General features: G+C 36.7%; 1 protein-coding gene across 12 annotated transcripts in view; it reads right to left on the bottom strand.

The window, feature by feature from the left end:
- The window catches only part of MAP7 (microtubule associated protein 7), a 140,257-nt gene that overhangs the window by 27,901 nt on the left and 91,238 nt on the right, over positions 1-21,118 (bottom strand). For 10 of the 12 annotated variants that reach the window (XR_004968683.1, XR_004968682.1, XM_036316023.1 and 7 more), the window contains 3 exons: positions 10,548-10,711; positions 8,654-8,771; positions 5,063-5,173 (listed from right to left, as the gene is read on the bottom strand). Coding sequence is in view for 10 of the 12 variants with exons in the window: in XM_036316023.1 (XP_036171916.1) it covers positions 5,063-5,173; positions 8,654-8,771; positions 10,548-10,711 (393 nt within the window). In the remaining 2 variants the exon portion in view is untranslated. The remainder of the gene's footprint in view (positions 1-5,062; positions 5,174-8,653; positions 8,772-10,547; positions 10,712-21,118) is intronic. The other 2 variants (XM_036316026.1, XM_036316028.1) reach the window with 1 other exon arrangement.

Raw genomic sequence — 21,118 nt, forward strand, 5'->3', positions numbered from 1 at the left:
GAGGCAGGGCAACAGGAACCCTACCCATAGGAGCCGTTATTCTATGGCATTGCCATTCTGCAAAGGTTTATTTTGTGGCAGGCTCTATATTAGTTTTATGGATGCAGTTTTCGCTAACCACTCTCCTATAGCAGTCAACTGATAACACAACAGAAATATTATTTCCACGACAGGTTTGGCATGTGTCACCGACTCCAGTCATACCTATCTGCCGTCTGCCCTTATCGGGATGGGCAGTGGACTGCTGGCACACTTCAGCCAAAGGAATTCCTAAGTACCCTGAATAATCAGCGCCACCAGCGGCCATGCCAGCTTAATGCAAGACTGGATTTATAAGTAAATAAAGATAGAAAGGTCTCCATTACATGTTGATAGATCTCCATCAATTGTGACTCAGGTAATTGGGGGGAAATTAAAGATAATAAAACGGAAGAGGACTCATGCACAGTTCTGTATTGAATTTCCTTTTGACCTTTCCATTCAGCAAAGTCAGGTTCTTTCAGGTCCCTGTTTGACAACAACATAAAATTTTGGGGGAGCGTAAGGGTAAAGTTGAAGCAAGATAAAATTAAACAGAAAAGCCAAAATCCAATAGAAACATAAATTGGAGATTGCTAGTTGGTGTGAAGAATCTGGAAGGTCAATTTAAAATAATGTAATGAAGTTATGGTCCCAAATTATATTGGGGCTTGGCAAGCCCACTGTTAGGAAATGCACGCCAATCATAAATTACTTTGCTTACGTTAGCTTCCATTGATGGCCCATGAAAATACAGAGGCTACTTTCTAACATTCCAGGAAAGAAGTCTACAAAAACCACTCAAGCGATAATATATCTTTATTTTAGAACACATTTCCAAGTGACTTATAAAAGACTTTAGAACTGTCTAAACCTGGCAAGGCCCTTCTGTTCCTCACGGTAAACAGCAGGTACAAGTAAGTCTCTTTGCCTCAGGAGCAGTCATTCTTATAACAATCTTTTATATGACATGTTTGAAATGAATGGCATTTATATTCTAGGAAAGTAGTTTTAGTTATTAGAAGCCATCCAGTGCTACATGTATTACAGAAAATATTTGCTTCTATCTCCAAGAGGTACCAACTTCCAATAAGAACCTTAATTATCTGACTTAAAAAAAGAATGACTATTTTGATCAAGGCTCCGGTGAATTTAATAATCAGTGAATTGTTTATTAGATTTTTCTAGTTATTTGGAGAGCTTTCATGGTTAAGTGAAGTCTTATCTAACAGCAAGACATTAACAAAAAGATCTGTTACAAAAACCAATGTAATAGGTACAGAGGTAGTATCATGTACATTGAGAAACGTGCTAATTACAAATTGTAGTATGGTAGTGTATGTGTCCTTTGTGTATCAACAACAAAAATATTGTAATCTAGAATTACAATACATCCACAGAAGGTCAATGGGGAAAAAGATTAGGATTAAATAAAAATCTTCACCAGAACTCTATTTTTAGTAGATGAGAAAGGGAAGAAGAGATGAATGCTTCCTTTTTTAGATAAAATAGAACTGCCAAGATGGTTTATCATTGAAAAGACATGTCCCTCTACCCTACCCCTTCATTAAGTTCAATTACTTAATTTCTGTGCATCTTTAAGGCATCAACCAAAATTTGCCTCAAATGAAGATTAAAAACTCTCTTTGACTTGTATTTAAAGTACACCCAAAGAGATTAAAGCTCTGACCTATGAATGAATGATTTGCTAAGAGACACATGTTTCCTCTTCTGCCACCTTCACAACTATGTCCTGAGCAAAAGAGAGACAGATCACTTCCATAAGGTAACTTTTTAGTAAAGGTATGGACAGGAGAGTGAGTTTATGTTTTTTTGTTTTATTTTTTCACTTAGAGGGGCCTGATTTTAAGGTGATAAACTCTGGAATGAAGAGATATTAATTCTCATGAAATAAAGTATTGATCCTGTTTAAGCACTTAAAAATGAGATTCTGACAATCCTTATAATAGATCACCCGGACCAGGGAGGCAAACAAACATGCTAGATATGTGCACCTGCATATTCCCCATGAGCAGAAAACCATTATTCGGTTCTAGATGGTGGAGAAACCAGGCAAGTGTTGCCAGGTCCTGATTTTTCATTAAAAATAGAAAACCTAAATGATAGATTCCATTTTTAAAATGATGCCAATTAATTCAAATGAAAAAAAAGAACAAATCCTTTGCTCAGGTCAGGCAGAACGTGCCTGTGGGCAGAATTCAGTTTGAGGTCTACCACACCATGTCCTCTGTCCTAGACTTTAGGGAAAAAAATGTATAGATTAATTTTAAGCAAAGAGTAGGTGACTTCATTTTCACTTAAAAAAAAACCCTCCTTACTATTTGCCCTTGAGAAAAAAGCTGGCTAAGCAGGTAAGTTAAGTTAATAAGAAATACACATTCTTAATGTAAAAATTTCCAGTGGCAATATTCACTCTATTGCAGCAATTATAGAAATCTTTGGTAGTCAGGGGTTTCCTTTTAACTCAGGTCATTTTATCAGTCTATGATGCTATATTCAGGTGTGATAATCAAAATATTTAAAAACTGGAAGGACATGGATGCCACTCATTAGTTCTGGAGGACCTGGGGAAGCACAGCTTGGGGAAGTGAGTACTTACCAACTGGTATGAAAACATTTGAGTACTTTTAATAACCAGTACAGCATTCCAGCTGAATATCAACCTTGAGAATATCAGAGCCTCAGTTTAATACCAGCTCCCAGGCTTGTGCTGTGAGGTTGAGAAAGCTCAAACCAACCCTAGCATTGGTATATAGATATAACCTCTAACAGATTAGTCTGTAAAAACCTCTATTTCAGTAATTTAATAAAAATGCTTTTTAATTTGATGATAAAGCATAACCAACTTTTAAAAGTAGCATAAAATAAGCTAAGTAAATTACTTAAATTTTTAAATTAGGAAGTTCAAATTCAGAATTTCTATTCTTTTTAAAAGACCCAGATTTTTCACTGTCCTCTTGAGAGTTTTGCTTAACTTAAAAAAAAACTGCTTCCTGGACCTAAAGGAACCCCTGGATGACCCAAATCTTCCTTTAGGGCCAACCTTATCTGTTAGATCCAGAAACTTTTTGATAAATGGGGAAAAAACAGAACTCCCCAATTTAGCGTCTCACTCTTGTCCTATTGGTCAGCTTAGTATTCAGTTTTATCAGCCTGTACCATGATTCAAGGGGCAGTTTCCTGGCCCCAGCTATGACTTGTTTATTAAACTTCCCTTGACCCTTAACCTTTCCCAAAGGAAGAATGCACAGAGTCAGGGTTGATCTTGGGAAGGGCATCCATGAAGGTAAAACCTGAAGATGCAGTGTAGCAACATGGGTTAGGAGCTGGTGATCACGATTCTAGTCCCTCTTCTCTAACTGTCAGCCTCTAGGATACTGGTTCAGGCCCTGCACCTCTTCGGGACTCTTACCCAAACTAGAGTAGAGGAGTCATCCAACAAATTCCCCCAAGTTCTAAGATCCTTTTTTTTTTTTTAAGAATATCCATTCAGATATTATCGTGCAGAACCTATAAAACATCTTATTTCTAGTTGACTCAGCACTGTCCTTCCGAGGAAGTGTGGACAGGATGTTGTCTGGCTTACTGCCCACCTCCCACTCTCAACCTTACCCCAATTTAGCTGTGTACGGTAGGAAGCAGTATGCAAGGTTTAACTTAAAAGTAGAGTAAAATCCCAACTGTAGCTTGTCTGATATCCAAGTTCCCCAAAAGTATGAAATTAGAGTAAGTGACCAGCTCCAAAGAAAAGAAGAATAGACAACTGTAAGAATAGCATTCACATGCTATATTTTAGGTTATATTAGGGGGAATGAGTTTGAAAAGAAAGGCTATTTACGAAAGGAATGTTAATTCATAATACTTTATAAAAGGCTTCTAATTTGACTACATGTCTAATACTGATTTAGGCAAATTAGGTTAAAGAGAAAAAAAAAGGGATGGTTTAAGTTAAAAGGCAAGAACAGGAAGTTGTTCAAACATTTACTGTATTAAGAGATTATTATAAAACAACATCAGCACATAGAATATTGTACATTATGACACCATAATTTTTAAACAATATAAAATACACAAATACACATACACACATACAGAACATGCACACATTACATTCTTTTTCAATACTACTAGTATAAACACTGAACCTTTCCCCATCAGTTTCTTAATAAAGCACTTAAAGTAACCACAACTTGTTACTTTTGAAGAATATGTATTTTTATATTGCACAATAATTTTGTTTTGTTTTTTAATTTAAAATCATTTTAATTATGTAAAACAAGTAGCTTATCTTAAAAGTTTGGTTTTTCCTACCATGATATATAAAATATGTAAAATAAAACTTTCATTTAATAAATAACATTCATGTACTGTAAATCCATAAGATGAATAAAACTCAAAATTAAAATAAAATGTTAATTGGAGGACTATGATTATTAAAATTTTTAGGAGGCTTCACTGATGATATTCTTGAAGTTAGGCCAAATCCCTTAAGAGTAAATGAATGGAAACCAAAAAACCAGTCACACACAAACAAGAAATGCAGCAAGAAAGGTTTGGTTAAATGAGAAGTTAGCAAAATGAAATCTACTAACATGAATCAATTAAGGTTTTTTTTTTTTTTTGTAAAGAAAATCAAAGACTGGAATTTCCAAAGTACAGATGAAAAGTCAAAGACAGTATGATTGAAGTAAAATAAATGTTCATAACAAAGATTAGTTGCATGTTAGTGGATAAGTGGGTGATTTCTGGAGCTGTAAACTCAGTTACTAAAGAGTTGAGAGAAGCACCGCTTTCATCACTGCTAAATGCAATCATTCAGCCAAGTTCTAAAATGAGAAATGTTCTTGTCGCAAGGAAAATGCTGCTCAGCCGTTTATTGCTTTTTTATTCTGAAGTTTTTTTCTTCCTATTTAAGAAACGTAGGGAAAGCAACTTCAGATGCTTATTTTTATCTGTAAACATCCAGAAAAAAAAGCATTAAGTAAATAACAGAACACTTTTTTTGTTTTCCTTTTGACTGTACCTCTATCTGGAGAATTTAGTAAAGTTGCAGATGAAGAGGAGAGCCGCTTGCTAATGACGGGATCAACATATTTCGAAAGATTCATGGTGGAAACTGACCGCCTGTCTGGATCTAAAACAAATGGAGATAATGCTAATTGACAGCCAGCATGCAGGATTGCAATTTCCTAGTTCGCTGAAGGAAGGGAAAACTAGGACTGGATGCTTTCAGCTCTATCCCTAGATCTTTCGTGATAGCACAGTTTTCCAAGTGGACATTTGCAAGGTAACTTAAAGGGTAGAAATAAAATTCATTTTTCTTATGGGATAAAATAAATATTCAGCTCACCAGTTTGTCAGCCAGGGAAATTCAAGCATAATGTTATAATATGAGGAATGAAAGCCAGTGGAGAGCAACTAAAACAATGGAGGCAGACTGTGAAGCAAAGAGAGGGCCATACATGTGACAGCCTTTATAATTTCTCGAAGAAGGAGCAATGGGGTAGACACAGTGCTGGTAAAATAGAAAGCGAACACTAGAAGGCAAAGAACACCAGGTTCTGCGTATCTGCTGATAGCTTGGCTCCCAGGGTCATTTGCAACCAGGGCATGAAAGTTCATTATAGAAAAACACATTAACAAGAAAGAAGAGGAAACTATAGCATTTCTATTCAAAAAGTCTACTAATAACCGTGTCTCTAAGCCTGGAACATAGAGTTTGATATGGTTTGCAAAGGTAGAAACAGCCCACAAACTTGCCTGACAAAACAGACGGTCATAGAAAGAAAATCAGAATTCCTTCCTTTAAGTATATTAACAATATTGTTCATCCTGCCATTGAGTAATTTTAGAGCAATTCTTAAAGTTCAAATCAGAAGAGAAATAGCAGTCATTTAAAAGGCAAAAATCAACTCTATTAGTTTGCTGTCTGTATAGTGGAACCAAGTTGTAACAATACTTGGTAGCATAAATCATATTCCCTGAATAAAATTGTGTACATTAAAAGTTTAAAATTATATTTATTTAGGAGGCAGGTAGATGCTCCGTAATAGCCAAAGGTAATGGGGTTTTTGCCATATTTTTTTTTATTTTTCTATTGTTCACATCTTCTAAAACCAAAACAAAACAAAATATTCCTTGTGGGAGAAAGGCTTTCAAAACCTAGTTGCTATTGGTCTAACTAACCTTGGTAGTACAAATTTTACAGTAAACTTTTCCCCACAAAATAACCATTTTTGGCCATTAGTTACAGTAGGTCTTCCACCAGCATCAGACATTTCTATTTCCTACTGGGGCTCATTTTATGGTTGAAGAATTTACTTATTAAAAAAAATCCAAACATCATTTCTGTCACTCAAATTTATTTATACTTAACTGATGGGCCCTTTGGGTGTTCCTAACATAAAGATTCAGGATAAAATGTCTAAAGGAACACCTTAATTATGAGGTTCAAGCACACAAGGAAGGATAATGAAAGGTATTTCCAGTGATTTTATAGCAATACATTTTCTGATATTGCTTTATATTTTAAGCTCTAATTAGAGGAAAATTGTGTCTACATGTAGGCCTATCCTGCATGGTTAAAATTATGGGGGTATAATATGTATTTATTACATTATTTTATACATAATAAGATAATTTTTAATCACTTCTTTTTCTCATTGAACCAAATACAAATTCACGAAAGGATTTTTGACGAACTGGCTTAAACAGTACAAAGTTTACAAGCCAGTGCTAGTTGATGTTGGAGCAGTCAGACAACACACTGATTTAATCCGATTAAATTTGATTTCTAGGACCTGTTTGTTGGTCAGTGAACAGTGAATGAGTACCACTAGGAGTCAGGCATTGCTGTGTAGTAAGGGGTATTCAAAATGAGAGAGGTCTGGTTGTTTGCTCTCGAGGTCACAGCAGATCATTTTGACCTTTGAGAATTTTGGTATATTCCCATTATTTCCAAACTTCTCTCGTCTATGTAGCAGCAATGTTCTCTTGTCCACAGCCCTTATAAAAACGAATTTTATCCAACAGTTTACATTCTCTTGCTCTGAGTGACAGTACTAACGGTCATTTATTGAACTCTGAGTGCAAGGGAACTTTATTTCCCTTCAAAGAAAATCTGTAACAGAGCATACTTCTGCCTACACATGAAAAACAAAGCCAAGTAAAAGAAAAAAACAGTAAGGTTATAAAAATATGTACCATGACAGCTTTTCTACATGGAACACGTGTGTAAAACTATCCCTAGAGTGAAACATCACCCGTAAATGATCCTAATGATCACAGATTTGATAGGTGCCCCACCAAAAAAGAGCCAAGAAAACTGCTTTCAATTGTGGTTCACTCTGACAGGAAAGTAAATTGTGGTAATATGATTTTAGACTTTTTTTTTTAACATGAAGGGGTTATAGAAAATACACTGAATGTTAGGAATGAAAAAGAATAGAGCAAACAAACAAAAATCCATTAACATTTACTAGTAGATTACAACTACAAGTGGCTACACAAGGATGGAATGGGGGTGGGGAGGGGAAACCAAACTGGATGTGCTTTGATCCCAGGTAATTTATTCGCTAAAAAAAATTTTTTTAAAAGTTTTATCTTAAAATGATCATTTAAGGAGAAAGTAAACATATGACATGTAATTATTTCAACAGCTTCAAGTCACCTGAGTTATATTATCACACTTAAGAAACACTGTGCTATATGCCAGATCTAGGTCTATGCAATGGGATATTAAGCAAGCATCATGACTACGGTGGTGATGGTCCAGCTATTGATGAACTCTGGCCCTAGGTCTGAGGTGCCAGCTACAGGTCAGGCAATCAGCAATCAAGGGAGGTCTGTACCAGACTTTCTAGTACCACCCAAAGTTGTGAAGTGGTGGTCCAGGCCTGCTAAATCGAGAAAGGTGAATGATGATTCAACAAACCACCTGGGGACAGCATGTAAGACAATGACCTTTCAAAGTAAATTAAAAAAAGAGGCTATTAGACTCACACAAATGAAAAAGAACCGACACACCATATAAAATTCAAGGTGTATTGAATTTACAGTACAAAAATAAGGCCTTTCACTAATTCCAAATTTCAGTATTCTCATGTCTACTTAAGAACAAGGGAATAGCAAAGGCATCTACTATTTGTAGCCTCAAAACCTGCACTTTCTCTTACAAAGCTAGTGTTGCATACCCTTTAGGGTCAGAATACATAAGCTCATAGTATTGATTTTAATTAGTCAATAAGCCTATGATTCTTCTAGAGTAAAAGATAAAACTGGTGAACCAATTTCATAATCCTGAAACCCTATGTAATTTAATTAGACTAATGTAGAGTTGAAACTAGCATGTTTATTTAGAAGCATTGCATAGATTTCTCTCTCCTCAAGGACTTTGTAACAAATGAGAAAAGCAGTCTATGTTAAGGGGGAGAATCTTATCTTCTTACCTCCATCACCCTCTTATCCTCAAACAGAAGCATCATTTAATTGTAGTGTCATTGTTTCAGCAGGATTTTTGTTTTGCAAACACAGACTTAGGAAAAAGAAGCAACTGCACTTTTACTGCTCAGGAAAAACAAAAAAGGGACTGTGAAAGTGGTCACCGCCTGTTTACCTGTACTGTGAACGCTGTGGCTGGCATGGAGAGGGCCTCCCCATGACCATCGGTTATGCTTCTGTTTTGGTTTCTGGCTCCTTTCCATCGTACGTCGTACAACAGCTTCATGGCGCTCCTTAAATGGAATAGAGCAGCTGATGATTAGATTCAACCTAGTTATTTGAGACCTCTTTAAAATTTTTTATAAAAAATTGATTTGAGAGAAAAAGAGAATGAGAGAGAGAGAAACATCGATCTATTGCCCCACCTACTGATGCATTCATTGGTTGCTTCTTGTATGTGCCCTGACTTCTTATCAAACCTGAAACCTTGACATATAGGGACAATGCTCTAACCCAGTGGTCAGCAAACTGCAGCTCGCGAGCCACATGCGGCTCTTTGGCCCCTTGAGTGTGGCTCTTCCACAAAATACCACATGTGGGCACGCACATACAGTGCGATTGAAACTTCGTGTCCCATGCGCAGAAGTAAGTATTTTGTGGAAGAGCCACACTCAAGGGGCCTAAGAGCTGCATGTGGCTCATGAGCTGCAGTTTGCCGACCACTGCTCTAACCAATTGAGCTACTTAGCCAGAGCAAGGCTTCTTTAACTTAAGACAGAGTAGAGTGAGAGGGAGTACTCCTAATCTATTTCTTAACATTTAGGAAATAGACTTTTAAAAAATGTTTTTATTGATCTTTTTTTTTTAAAAAAAAAAAGTTTTTGTTGATTTGAGAGAGAGAAAGGAAGAAAAGGGAGAGAGAGAGAGAGAGAGAGAGAGAGAGAGAGAGAGAGAGAGAAATATTGATCGATTGCTTCCTGCATACACCTGACCAGGAATTGAACCTGAAACCTGAGTATATGCCCTGGCCGAGGAGCCAAATGGTAACCTTTAGATGCATGGGATGACATTCAGCCAACTGAGCCACACTGGCCAGGGTTATACATTATCTTAAAGTGAGAATATTACCAACCTGGGATGGTTATTGAAATCATTAGGAGCCAGTTGAAAAAGCCCATTGCATATAGTAGGTACCTAATAAATGATCTTTATTATTACTACTGGGAATATGATGTTTTCATGGCAGTGCACGTCTTACCTTACACAGATATTAAACACATGTGGTACCATACCTAAAAAATGGAATTTAGAATCTGACTCCACAACTTACTGAATTGTATAACCTTGTATTTTACCCATTCTAATTCTGTATTTCCATTTTTGCCAAATTCAAGGGTTGAATAGGGATAAATGAGACAATCTAATATGTGGAAAAAGTTTGTCGATGGTAAAGCCCTATAGAAATCCAATGACTTGGCCTGACTGGTTTGGCTTAGTGGGTAGAGTGTCGGCCTGTGGACTGAAGGGTCTTGGGTTTGATTCTGGTCAAGGGCACATACTTGATCCCCTGAAGGGTTGCAGGCTTGATCCCCGGCACCAGTCAACGCACATGTGGGAGGCAACCAATCGATGTGGCTCTCTCACATTGATGTTTCTCTCTCTGTGTCTCTTCCCCTCCCTTCTACTCTCTCTGAAAATCAATGGAGAAAACAACCTCAGGTAAGAATGAACAACAACAAAAAACCCCCCACAAACAAACAAAAAAAGAAATCCAACGACTTGGAATGGTCTTGGTATTTCAGTATAGATTAACGGAACATAAAGAAGTTATAGGTCTAGAGCAGAGAAAATGGGCTTTTAAAGTTTCTGTGGTAATAGGAACAAGCACAGTATTCTCTACAAGACTTCCACACCCCAACCTCCTTCCACACTGTGTCTGTCTGTCCAGCTTACTCTGAGACAATTTTGCCACGCGTCTCAGCACCTTAATGGGAAGTTCCATAGCAAGTCCGCTGCATTTCTGCAATAGATGCGCCTCCCACCATTTCTGAGCGAGAGCGGCACCTTACTTTGTCCTCCTCTAGTCTCTGCCTTCGCTTTTCCTCCACAGCAGCCCTCCTCCGCTCTTCCTTCAGCCTCTGCTCTTCCAACTTCTTCTTCCTCTCTTCCAGGTGCTTTTCGTAGTGCTGCCTGGCTCGCTCTTCTTTTTCTAACCAGAGTATTTCTCTTGCAGCTAGGAAGAAAGACAAGGCAAATCAAACACAGGCTGCTTCAAAACTTGAACAGTTAGGGCTGTATAAGTGGCGTGCACTTAACACATATGGGTTCTTCGGTTTTGTAGTAACCAAGCGGCCTGTGATTTCTTCAAATTTTCAGGAAAAAGTACTGTGGTTAATTTTTAGCATTATTTCATATGCTAACAATGAGGTTGAAGAAGATGAATGGAATTCTGCTCTTTGAGAATCCCTACAGTCTTCCAGTTTGATATACAAGGAGTCCCTAAAATCTATATACACTTTGAATAATTATTAATTCCCATAGGTTAAGCCTGAAAAGAAAGAAACACCAATTGAGCTATCAGCTGATAAAGTATGTATACATTTTGGGAGACAACCTGTATTATTACTATAGAATAATATATATATCACATGCTCTGCTCTCAATTCTGCTACTAATAAGACGCCCTAAAAACCAGTAGTACTATCTGTCTCTCTCTTTTTAAAAAAATGAGATATTCTTCAGATTGAAAATGTGACTACATTTGTTTCAACATAGCACTGGTTCTCTAACAGAATTAAGGACTTGGGAGAAAATCCCAAAGATTGATAGTTAATAAAAGGTTTATTAAATGCCTCACAGACATATCACACTGAGTCAGATAAGCAATGTGAGGGACCAAATCAGCAACTGATCTTTTGTCTGAAGGGCTCATAACCTAGTTAGATAAGAAAACATCACGAAATGAATAGAAACACAGAATTCAAAAAAATAGTGTTCAGTGACAAAATGCTTCTTTTCTTCCTTACATATACATGTTCCTTCCTCCTGTTAGGGGAAAATATACAAAACTAATTTTTTAATAAGATGCTTTCTTAAACCATGGTAACTAAACACATCTTTAATATGAGTTACTAACATTGTAGGCAAAAGTATCCCAACAAAATTTAAAGCATAAACCCTGAAACCTGTGGATATGCAATATAATACATCTATTTCTTAACACTTAGCTTGCCAACTACATAGTCTTTGACTTTTATATCCTGTTTTGAGGAAAATTTCAGATTCTTTGGGACATTTATAAATGTAATATATTCCTTTTCTGTAAGAAATCCAAAAGCCAACAAGATAAAATAAGAGATAAACATTTTTATGAAATATTAAATATCTTTAAAAAATGGTAAGGTAAAATAAGAGTTAATCAATTCACAGATTAATTTTCCTTAAATAATGTTTTTCATCAGATTAGTTTCTTGCTCATGAATATTTATTTTACTATTTGCTCATTAAATGTCAAGTCCCCTGATTTCTCAAGTCCTACCTACACGTGGCCTTAATATTGTTATTTGGCCTTACTCTGCACTGCTCTCCATAGTAGCCTTTTCATTCTTAAAGTAGACCTATCTCCTTACTACACCTTTCAAACAAACCATGTTTCTCCCATATCGTTGCCGCTGTTGTTGTAAGTTACTTAACCTTTCTATGCCTCACTACCGTTAGGATAAATTGTGGATAAATACAGGCCCTTTCTCATAGATTTACTACGAGGATTAACAGAATAATTTCCCTTAACACAGAGTAGTTGTCTGCACTTAGTAAACTTTCAAGAAATATTAGTTATGACTGTCATCTTTGTAATTATCATCAGCATGATTTCAATCCAGAAAATTAAATTCAGTTCTTAAGGTTGTGTTATCTCAACAGGAATAGGCATTACTACAATTATAATTACTTTTACCCCCAATAATCTTTTAAAGGAAGAACATATCTTTATTCCTCTTATCAAGTGCCACTTCCCTTTTTTTCTACCAGGAAATCAAGATCCTATTGCAGAGCCTTCTTTAAACAATTGCCTTTTTTTAAAACAGTCATACAGAGAATAGGCAAACAACGGTGAAATAAGCAAACAACACTTTCATATTATTGCAGAGTATGCTGGTGAGTGCTAGAATTATTACCAAGCACAGATCATGCGCAACTTTTTAAAATTGAAGGATAACATATAAAATATTTCAATATTTTAGTAAGAATTTAAAAATTAATTTATCCTAAGAGGTTTAGCTATTTAAAATATCTCCTAAGGATGCCAGATAATGTGAAAGTCTTAAATCATTAAGACATGATATTTTTGAACACAAGAAAAAAAATCAACAACTGCTGTGGACTGAAGTGTGCCCAGCCCCACACCCCCCATTCATACGTTGAAACCCTAACTACCCAATATGACTGCATTTGGTGACAGGGCCTTTAGGAGGTAAAATGAGGTCATAAGGGGAGGGCCCTAATCCAATAGGATTAGAGGCCTTAAGAGAAGAGACCCCAAGTACTCTCTGCACCCAACTCTACATGCTCAGATGCTCATTTGAGAACAAAGCAGCCTTCTGCAAGCCAGGAAGAGAGTGCTCATCAGAAACTGAACCCTGCTGGAACCTTGATCTCACACTTTCCAACCTCCAGAACTGTGAGAAAATAAATTTCTGTTGTTTTAACCACCCAGTCTATGGTATTTTGTTATGGCAACCTGAGCAGACAACTCATTCAGTATTTAAATCAACAATCACTAATTTCTTAGAGGCAGCTCTATAAAAGTATAATAGCATGTCCAAAAAGGAACTGTGATGAATATTATTAACCTTTACTGATATGAAGTTAATACCTGCCCCCCCCCCCCATTCTGGGCTCATAATATAAAAAGAAATGAAAACCCACTGTAGCCCCCAAAATACTGGACATTAACACGTCAGTCCCACCCTTGAGCTGCTGCCACCAGGATTATATTTTAATGACACTGTGACCGTGTGTCAGTGCCACACAAAGGGGAGCTCCACTATCAATCTGGACTCCATTTAGAAACACACAGCGACTCTGGTACTGAAAAGAATAAAAAATGAAAAGCAGGTATTGTAGTGGATAGAGCATGAGAACCTGAGTCCAACCCCCGTCCTGCTTCTGAACAAGAAGTGACTTCTGTGGTCCTGTCTGTCCCCTCAGATTGCTATGGGACCATCTTCCTGACAGAGTGGCCAGGTGGGTCCACGGTAACATATAGAGCACTTAGCACAGTGCCATGTATGTAGTAGGGACTCAATACATATAGGTAATTATAGTGAGTGAATCTTTTTGACAATCATATTAATTCCTGTTCTATTGCTAGAGAGAAAATTCAGCCAATGGGAAAAACACAGGCGGGACAGAGAACTCAAATGGCGCACGCTGCACTCATGGGCTGGGGGGACTCCCCATTCACTCACATTCACAATCCACTGCCCGCTCTGGTCCTTCTGCACAGGCTTACCTCTGTGTAGGTGGAGTACAAATTCACTATCAAATGAAGGAAAGAAAACCATGACACTCAGAGAACAGAGTAATGTTATCACTTAATCTCTGACACACATACAGCTGCTGTCCTAGTTTCATACTGAGATATACAAGGATATAAATAGGTTACAGGTAACACTGGGTACCAGAATAGCCAGTAATATCCTGAAGAGCCAGAAACTGATAATATCTGAGTTCAGGTACAGATTCTGTCAATGATCCTGTGTGACCTTGGGGAAATTACCTAACCCATCTGACTCTAAATTAGAGAGTGTGTACAAAGAGATCTCCAAGCTCTTTTCAATTAATTCCCATGTCTCAACTTTTTGTTTTTACCTTTGAGGACATGTGTGGGATTATAATTAGGTTTCTCTTTCTTGCTTTTTATGTTAAAATTTTAAATCTTTGTTCTGTATGTTAATAATGATTGATTACATTCGAGTAAATTTCATTTTAATGTTGCTTTGAAAACACTGACTACATGTGTTAAATAATAACTCTAAGGGAAAAAAAGGAATCTAATGGCTAAACCTAAATCATTAACCCTAGGGAGGGGGCTGTGGAATGGAAAAATAAGAGCATCTGTGCAAGAAATACTGATTAACTTCATTTAATAGTCAAGAAATGAGAATGAAAGGTAATCACCAGTAGTATAGAAAATTACAGCACCACTTTTACATTAATAAGGGGAATCATGGAAATTCAATGCTTGTATCAAACCAACCCCTACCACTAAAGCTACCTCTCCAATAAAAAGGGAAAAAGGCAAAGTTAAAAAATAAGCTAAAAGGAATAAAATCAAGCCTATTATTTGATTGAGACTTTTAGACCAGGCCAAAACAAAACCATGAAGTTATTTATTGTTGTTTTGTTGTTGTTGTTGTTTTAAACTTACAACAAGTTGTCAAATAAAGCATAAAAATAATGAGCAAATAGCTACCAGGCAGGTAAAAACAATGAAATAAATGTAGGAATAATACTACCAGACAAAACGTAATTGAATATCAAATGGGAGGGAGGGGGAAACCCCTCAAACAAGTTAAATAGCTCTCCCAAGATCACATAATCTAAAAGAATTGCAATTTTACTTCAGCTCTGATTCCAAAGCCTGTATTCTCATGTACCATACAATACTTCCTCCAGAGTCACATCTGTCTGCCTAAAATTTCCACTTGAATTTCCCAGTCAGATCCATCACATACCTGTACTAATTATCTGCATATTCATCCCTACCTCAAACCAGAGCCTGCTGTTTTCTGTATTGCTAACAGATTCACTTAACCTCCAAATGCTCTACAAAGGGTCCTCCTCAATTTCTCCCTCATAAAATCAATTATACCTCAATAAAGCATACCTCATGGATGCTTCAACCTAACTCAACACATCTAAACAAATGACCCTATCATTTTACATCAGAACTATCTCTAATACTTTGTATCTTCTCTCAATCTTCTCCCCTGAGGCTAATGGGACTGAGGTGCTGGGGCAGGTGAGTACACCGGTGGAAGACCTTCCTGATACAATGGGCTGAGGGACCTGCAGATAAGAGAGCCACACAGTGCCAAACCTTATCTTCAGGGCTACCATCATCCTGGTGAGATGTCTTCACCTCTTACTTTGTTCCAACACCCACATGATTTGCAGGTATTATCTTCACAGTCACTCTGTGAGGTAGACACTGCTATTAAACATTTTATTATGAGAATTCTGGGACACAGAGAGGTGAGGTAACCTGCCTGACATCTCACAATAAGCCCGTGGTGGAACTGGAATTCAAACTCTGGACTGTCTGACTCTGGAAGCACACAATGAGCCATTGTACTAAAAGACATGATTTGGAACACCTCCCTAGGACTAAAGTTCCTCCTCTAAATTGGGACAAGTTCGTCATCCATTGGGAAGATCCCGATCTCCTAATGTCACTTTTAGTCTTTATCATCATCTGTTTATAAGACCCTTTACTTTTCAGATTTTAGATCTTTCAGCCTTCAAGGCAAAGTAAATTTGAAAGAAACAAATAATGTCTGCTTGGCCATGATGATTCATTTTATGCTAAAGCTTCAGCCTCTGAGTGACCTAACTCATCCCAAAACAAGCATTTATTCTTTTCAGTCCTGAGCCTGACTCATGATATAGCTCCTTTGGTATGTGCTGATGTCCATATCCCTCCCACTATCGTGCATTCAGATCCCATAGATGCTCACACCCTGCCTGACAGCCTTAGGAGCATTTGTGCCATACATTCACTCAGTGATAACTTCAGGAGACCACCAGATGCCAAGATTGACCATAGATCTGCCCAAGTTTTATCCAGTAGGAATTTGGATTAGAAAAACTGCTTTCCCAAAGCCCACCCATTTTTTTTTATTTATTTATTTATTTATTTATTTATTTATTTATTTATTTATTTTTTAGTTTTTATTTTTGGTGTGTGTTCTGTCAAAAGCAATGACTGTCCTAATTAAATAATATGAAGTATGAAATCAGGGGCAGTGCCACTTATGACTGTAATCAGAGGTACAGCATTCCTGGTTACTTATTAATTAGCCCTAACTTCCCTATCAACATTTTTGAGATAAACATTCTAAGTCAGATTGAAATGATCACTTATTGCTTGTCTACGCTCTTATTATTAATATACTGCTGTCCCTGAGTTGACAACCCATTGACATTAGAAAGGGGAAAAAAAAGGCAAAATAAAAAAGCTATGACTGGAAGGGCAAGAAACTCTGGCGAAGTTATCTGAGAAGAACAAAACTCAAATATGGTTTAATTGACATATGTTTGAAGGTCAAAATCCTTTGTCTTTTATCTTATTGTTGTTTCTAACATAATACTTCTTGTATAGCTCTGAACTTAGCGATAAAATCCAATATAAATGAACTGAATGACAGAATTTATTAGCTCAAAATTTTCATCATGAACTATAGGAGTCAATCACATAATCCTTTGAGAATCTTCTATAATTTTATAGAATCCCTGAAAGTCCTGTAGGGAATGTGACTCTAATGACATCAATAATTTGCATCATCTTCCAAAAGGGAAACCCTGAATCTCCCTAAACACAGAAGACTATTTGTCTGGTAAACATTCCTTAAATATTCTCTTGAGTTTTGTCAGCATACTATAGGACTATTGTTTTTATAACATATATGAAGAACAAGCAGTTTGAAGACACAACTATTTGATAGATTATCTTTGTATATTTGTTCCTCTAAGAATAAGACTTTAAGACTTGCTTAAGAATAAGAATTCAAGACCTGTTTGACTTAACAATTATAAAAACAGGTATTACCTGATAATTTGGCAATGTCTTAACTAATTTGCAGTACACCTGCTGCATTCATCTCTACTTATATTGAAGTGCATAGACTTACGATGCATCTAGCATTCAACAAACAGTTTTTAGACACTGACTATGTGTTCTCGGTACTAGGCTATAGAAATAAAATAATGACAGTCCTTTCTTTTATGGAACTTATATTCCAGTGGGGGCTGACAGACATATATGGAACATGTACATGCTTAGATGCTGACACTGTTGAAAAATAGAGAGTGCTAGTGTGAAGTGTGGGTGAGGGAAGGCCTCACTGAAGAGATGGCATTTAAACCACACCTGAAGGAGAAGAGGGAATGAGCTATGCAGGTATCTCAGGGAAGCATTCCAGCTGGGACAAGGCAATGTAAGTTCCAGAAGGTTGATATTTTTAATTCAATATTCCTGCTCCTGGCTCAATAGTAACCACACATTAAATATTAATTGAACAAGTAAGTAAACTAAAATAGCATGAAATTGCTAAAAAAAAAATAAGAGTGGTGATGGTTAGTATTCCTTTAAGCTACGTTGAATAAAAAATTATACTCTTACACAAATTGTACATGCTCTGATCCTTGTAAATGTTTTTGAAGAAAAATTGGTAACCAGGATCTAGTCCTAGTTCATACAGACAGATTATGTACTCAGTGGACTCCAAGGCTGACAAATGATCAATGACATGAAATTTTCTCAAAAAGTTGTCAAAAACTGCTTGCATTTTGCCCTCTTGCTGTGTCAAATGGAGCAGGCACTTGGCACTGCTGCATCGCACTTGAATGGGGAAGTAGTCTAACCCTTCCTTCACATGGGGGTTGCATACGCGCCCAGCTCTGAAATCTCAGGAAGTCCACTGCCAGCATGGAGGGCATAGGGATCGGTTTCACTTAACACCGTCACCATTTGTTGAGGACTTTTTTTTTTTTTTAATATATTTTATTGATTTTTTTTAAATTAAATCTTTATTGTTCAGATTATTACATTTGTTCCTCTTTTTCCCCCCCATAACTCCCCTCCTCCCAGTTCCCGCCCCACCCTCCGCCCTCACTCCCTACCCACTGTCCTCATCCATAGGTGCACGATTTTTGTCCAGTCTCTTCCTGCATCTCCCACACCCCTTTCCCCCCCAAGAATAGTCAGTCCATTCCCTTTCTATGTCCCTAATTCTATTATAATCAACAGTTCATTCTGTTCATCAGATTATTTATTCACTTGATTCTTAGATTCACTTGTTGAGGACTTTTAACATGACAATGTCACTACTTGCTGAGGAATTTTAACAGGGATCTTGGTGACCCTGTACAAATTAAAAACATGCTTACCAGCTGATATGGCAGAAAGAAAAGAGGGTCTATTAACTATTCCATTTTTCTAGATTCTTTCAGTTCCTTCCTTAAGCTAGAAATAAAATAAGTGACATTCTATTAAGTGACATTCTATTAAGTGACATTCTATTATTTGATAGGCCCACACAATAAAAAGTACAACCACTGTGTTAATTTGCTACTAAATGTGATAATACATAGTGAAGTGTTTAGAACACTGATTAATAAACACTGATATTACTGTTTATGAATAATGTTAAGGTATTGTTAATATTAGTACTTAATTAAAAACTAGGGTAAAATAAATAAAAATCAAGAAAATCGGTAAATATTTATTACACATCTGCTTATACTTAGCACTGTGCCACATTCTGGCATACAAAGAATTGGAAAGCAATGGTTGTGCCCTTGAAAAGCTTAAAATATAAACAACCATGGAGGTCTATAAAATCCAACTAGAAAAAGTTCAGTAGAGTATAAAAAGGTGAAAGATAATGAAGACTAAGAAGGTGTCAAAAAGAAAGACTGGTATTAACTGTGACAGAGGTCGACTGATGAAGTACATCAATCAGATAGATTTGGTGACTTAGATCTATAAATGCATTAAGGCCTGGACTAGGATGATAGCATAGGCAGCAAATTTAAAGTCATGGATCTGAGATTTATGCTGAAGACAGAGGAAGCCAGTCTTATGAATAAATGGATTAAGGATAAAGGAAGTGTGGCAACTTGCACTTACATACTGGGCTAGAGAGAGCTGCAGCCTGAGCTAGAGGACTAGGCTGAGTCCAGATTGACCACTGGTAGCTACAAGTGGCTCAACAGGCCAGTGTGGAAATCGGTCAGTGCACAGCATTGAGCCACCAAGGAAGAGAGAAGGTTTTATTCTTTAAAAATCCTCAATGCTAACACAGGTAGAAAGATACCAGTTTCTCTAGCAGGACCAGAAGTATCTAAAATAGCTAAAAGGAATAATTTCTTAGGGCCCCCAAAATACTGGTGCAATTGATCGATACAGAGAAATGACCCAAAGGAGTAAATTTTGGAGTGAAAGTTGATGAACAATTTAGTTGTATAGAAGGTGAGTTTCAGACAGTAGGAATACATCGACTGCTTTATGAGTAGCTGGAGATGTTGAAACCATGAGAACAAATAAGATTTCCCCCCATAGGAAAAAACGAAATTAAAGTTTAGAAGAGAGATGGCAAAAAAGATGCAGAAGTCAAGAGGGAGAAGTTTGAAGAAATGGCCTGAATAGAGTCAGATGGAGTAGAATGGTTGAGGCGATTCCTAAAACTTTTAAGGCAGAAAATTAATGCTTTCAGAGTCCAGATGTTCAACCAAAGAGAGAGAATAATCCCAAACATGAAGATGTATGCCTGATTTTATGTGATAAATGGAAAGATAATGTAGAAAGAGCAGGCCACATGACATAATCCTACAATAAAAGCATTGAAGCATGACTCAGAGGTTTAACCCACAGAAAGTCATTAATAAGGCCTCCCATTTGCAATCAGTACAAACATGATATGTCACCAAAAAACCAAACAGAATGAAAAGCCCTTTATTCTCTCTACCTTGCTTTTTTTAAAAAACATGGATTAAAAAGAATCTTTCAATGTTAATTTCAACCTACATCCAACAGTGAATAATCAGTTTCACTGGCCAATCACTTTAAATTTTGCTTTGTTGGAATTTCTAGAATGGACGCCGCTCTTTTTTTTAACTTGAAAAGTTTAAAATTTGAAAGCTATGTAATACTGATGTTACCAACTATTTTTTGTTTTCAAAAAAGTAAATCCAAAGATCTGCTATTCAGTGACAGGCAGTCTCTCACCCCCTTAAAAAAAAAAAAAAATTCAACTGCTCCCATAGCTTCTGCAAAGCACGGTTTATGGGTAGTTCGTCAGGTGTGCCCTTTGATTTTCTTCTAGTGCTAAAGATTAGAAATCACCCTTATGTATTCAAAGGCACAGCTTAAATTAGAGGCTAGACTTTAGACGACTCTTTACAAATGTAAGTAGGTGTATTTGCAGAATGTTTATTTGTATATTTAGAAGATTCCAGGGAGCCTCTCAAGACTTAGTTTCTACTATGATGGCTTAAATGGAAAAGAATAAGCAAAAGGACACATAAAATTTAAAAATACAATGCAACTAATGCAAATAAAAAATTAGAATTGATCTATTTCATTAAAAGTATGATTCTTAATAACAAAAGAGATGAGATCAGAATTAAGGAAAACTGTATTTAACTTGGCAGGGTTAAGAAGAAAGAGAAACACTCGATAGTATATATTGGTTCACCAAAGAAGTAAAATTGTGAGATTAGGATAATACAGTAATCTGAAAATTACTTTGACCCATATAATAATCTGAGGAGCATGTTGGATTCCCACCTGTCTTTTTATCACTGCCCTCCCGTCCCTGCCTCTTCCGTCTCCCTGGATGACTCTGCTTCGCCCTCT

Source organism: Myotis myotis, unplaced genomic scaffold, assembly GCF_014108235.1.
Source record: "Myotis myotis isolate mMyoMyo1 unplaced genomic scaffold, mMyoMyo1.p scaffold_m19_p_7, whole genome shotgun sequence".
NCBI lineage: Eukaryota > Metazoa > Chordata > Mammalia > Chiroptera > Vespertilionidae > Myotis > Myotis myotis.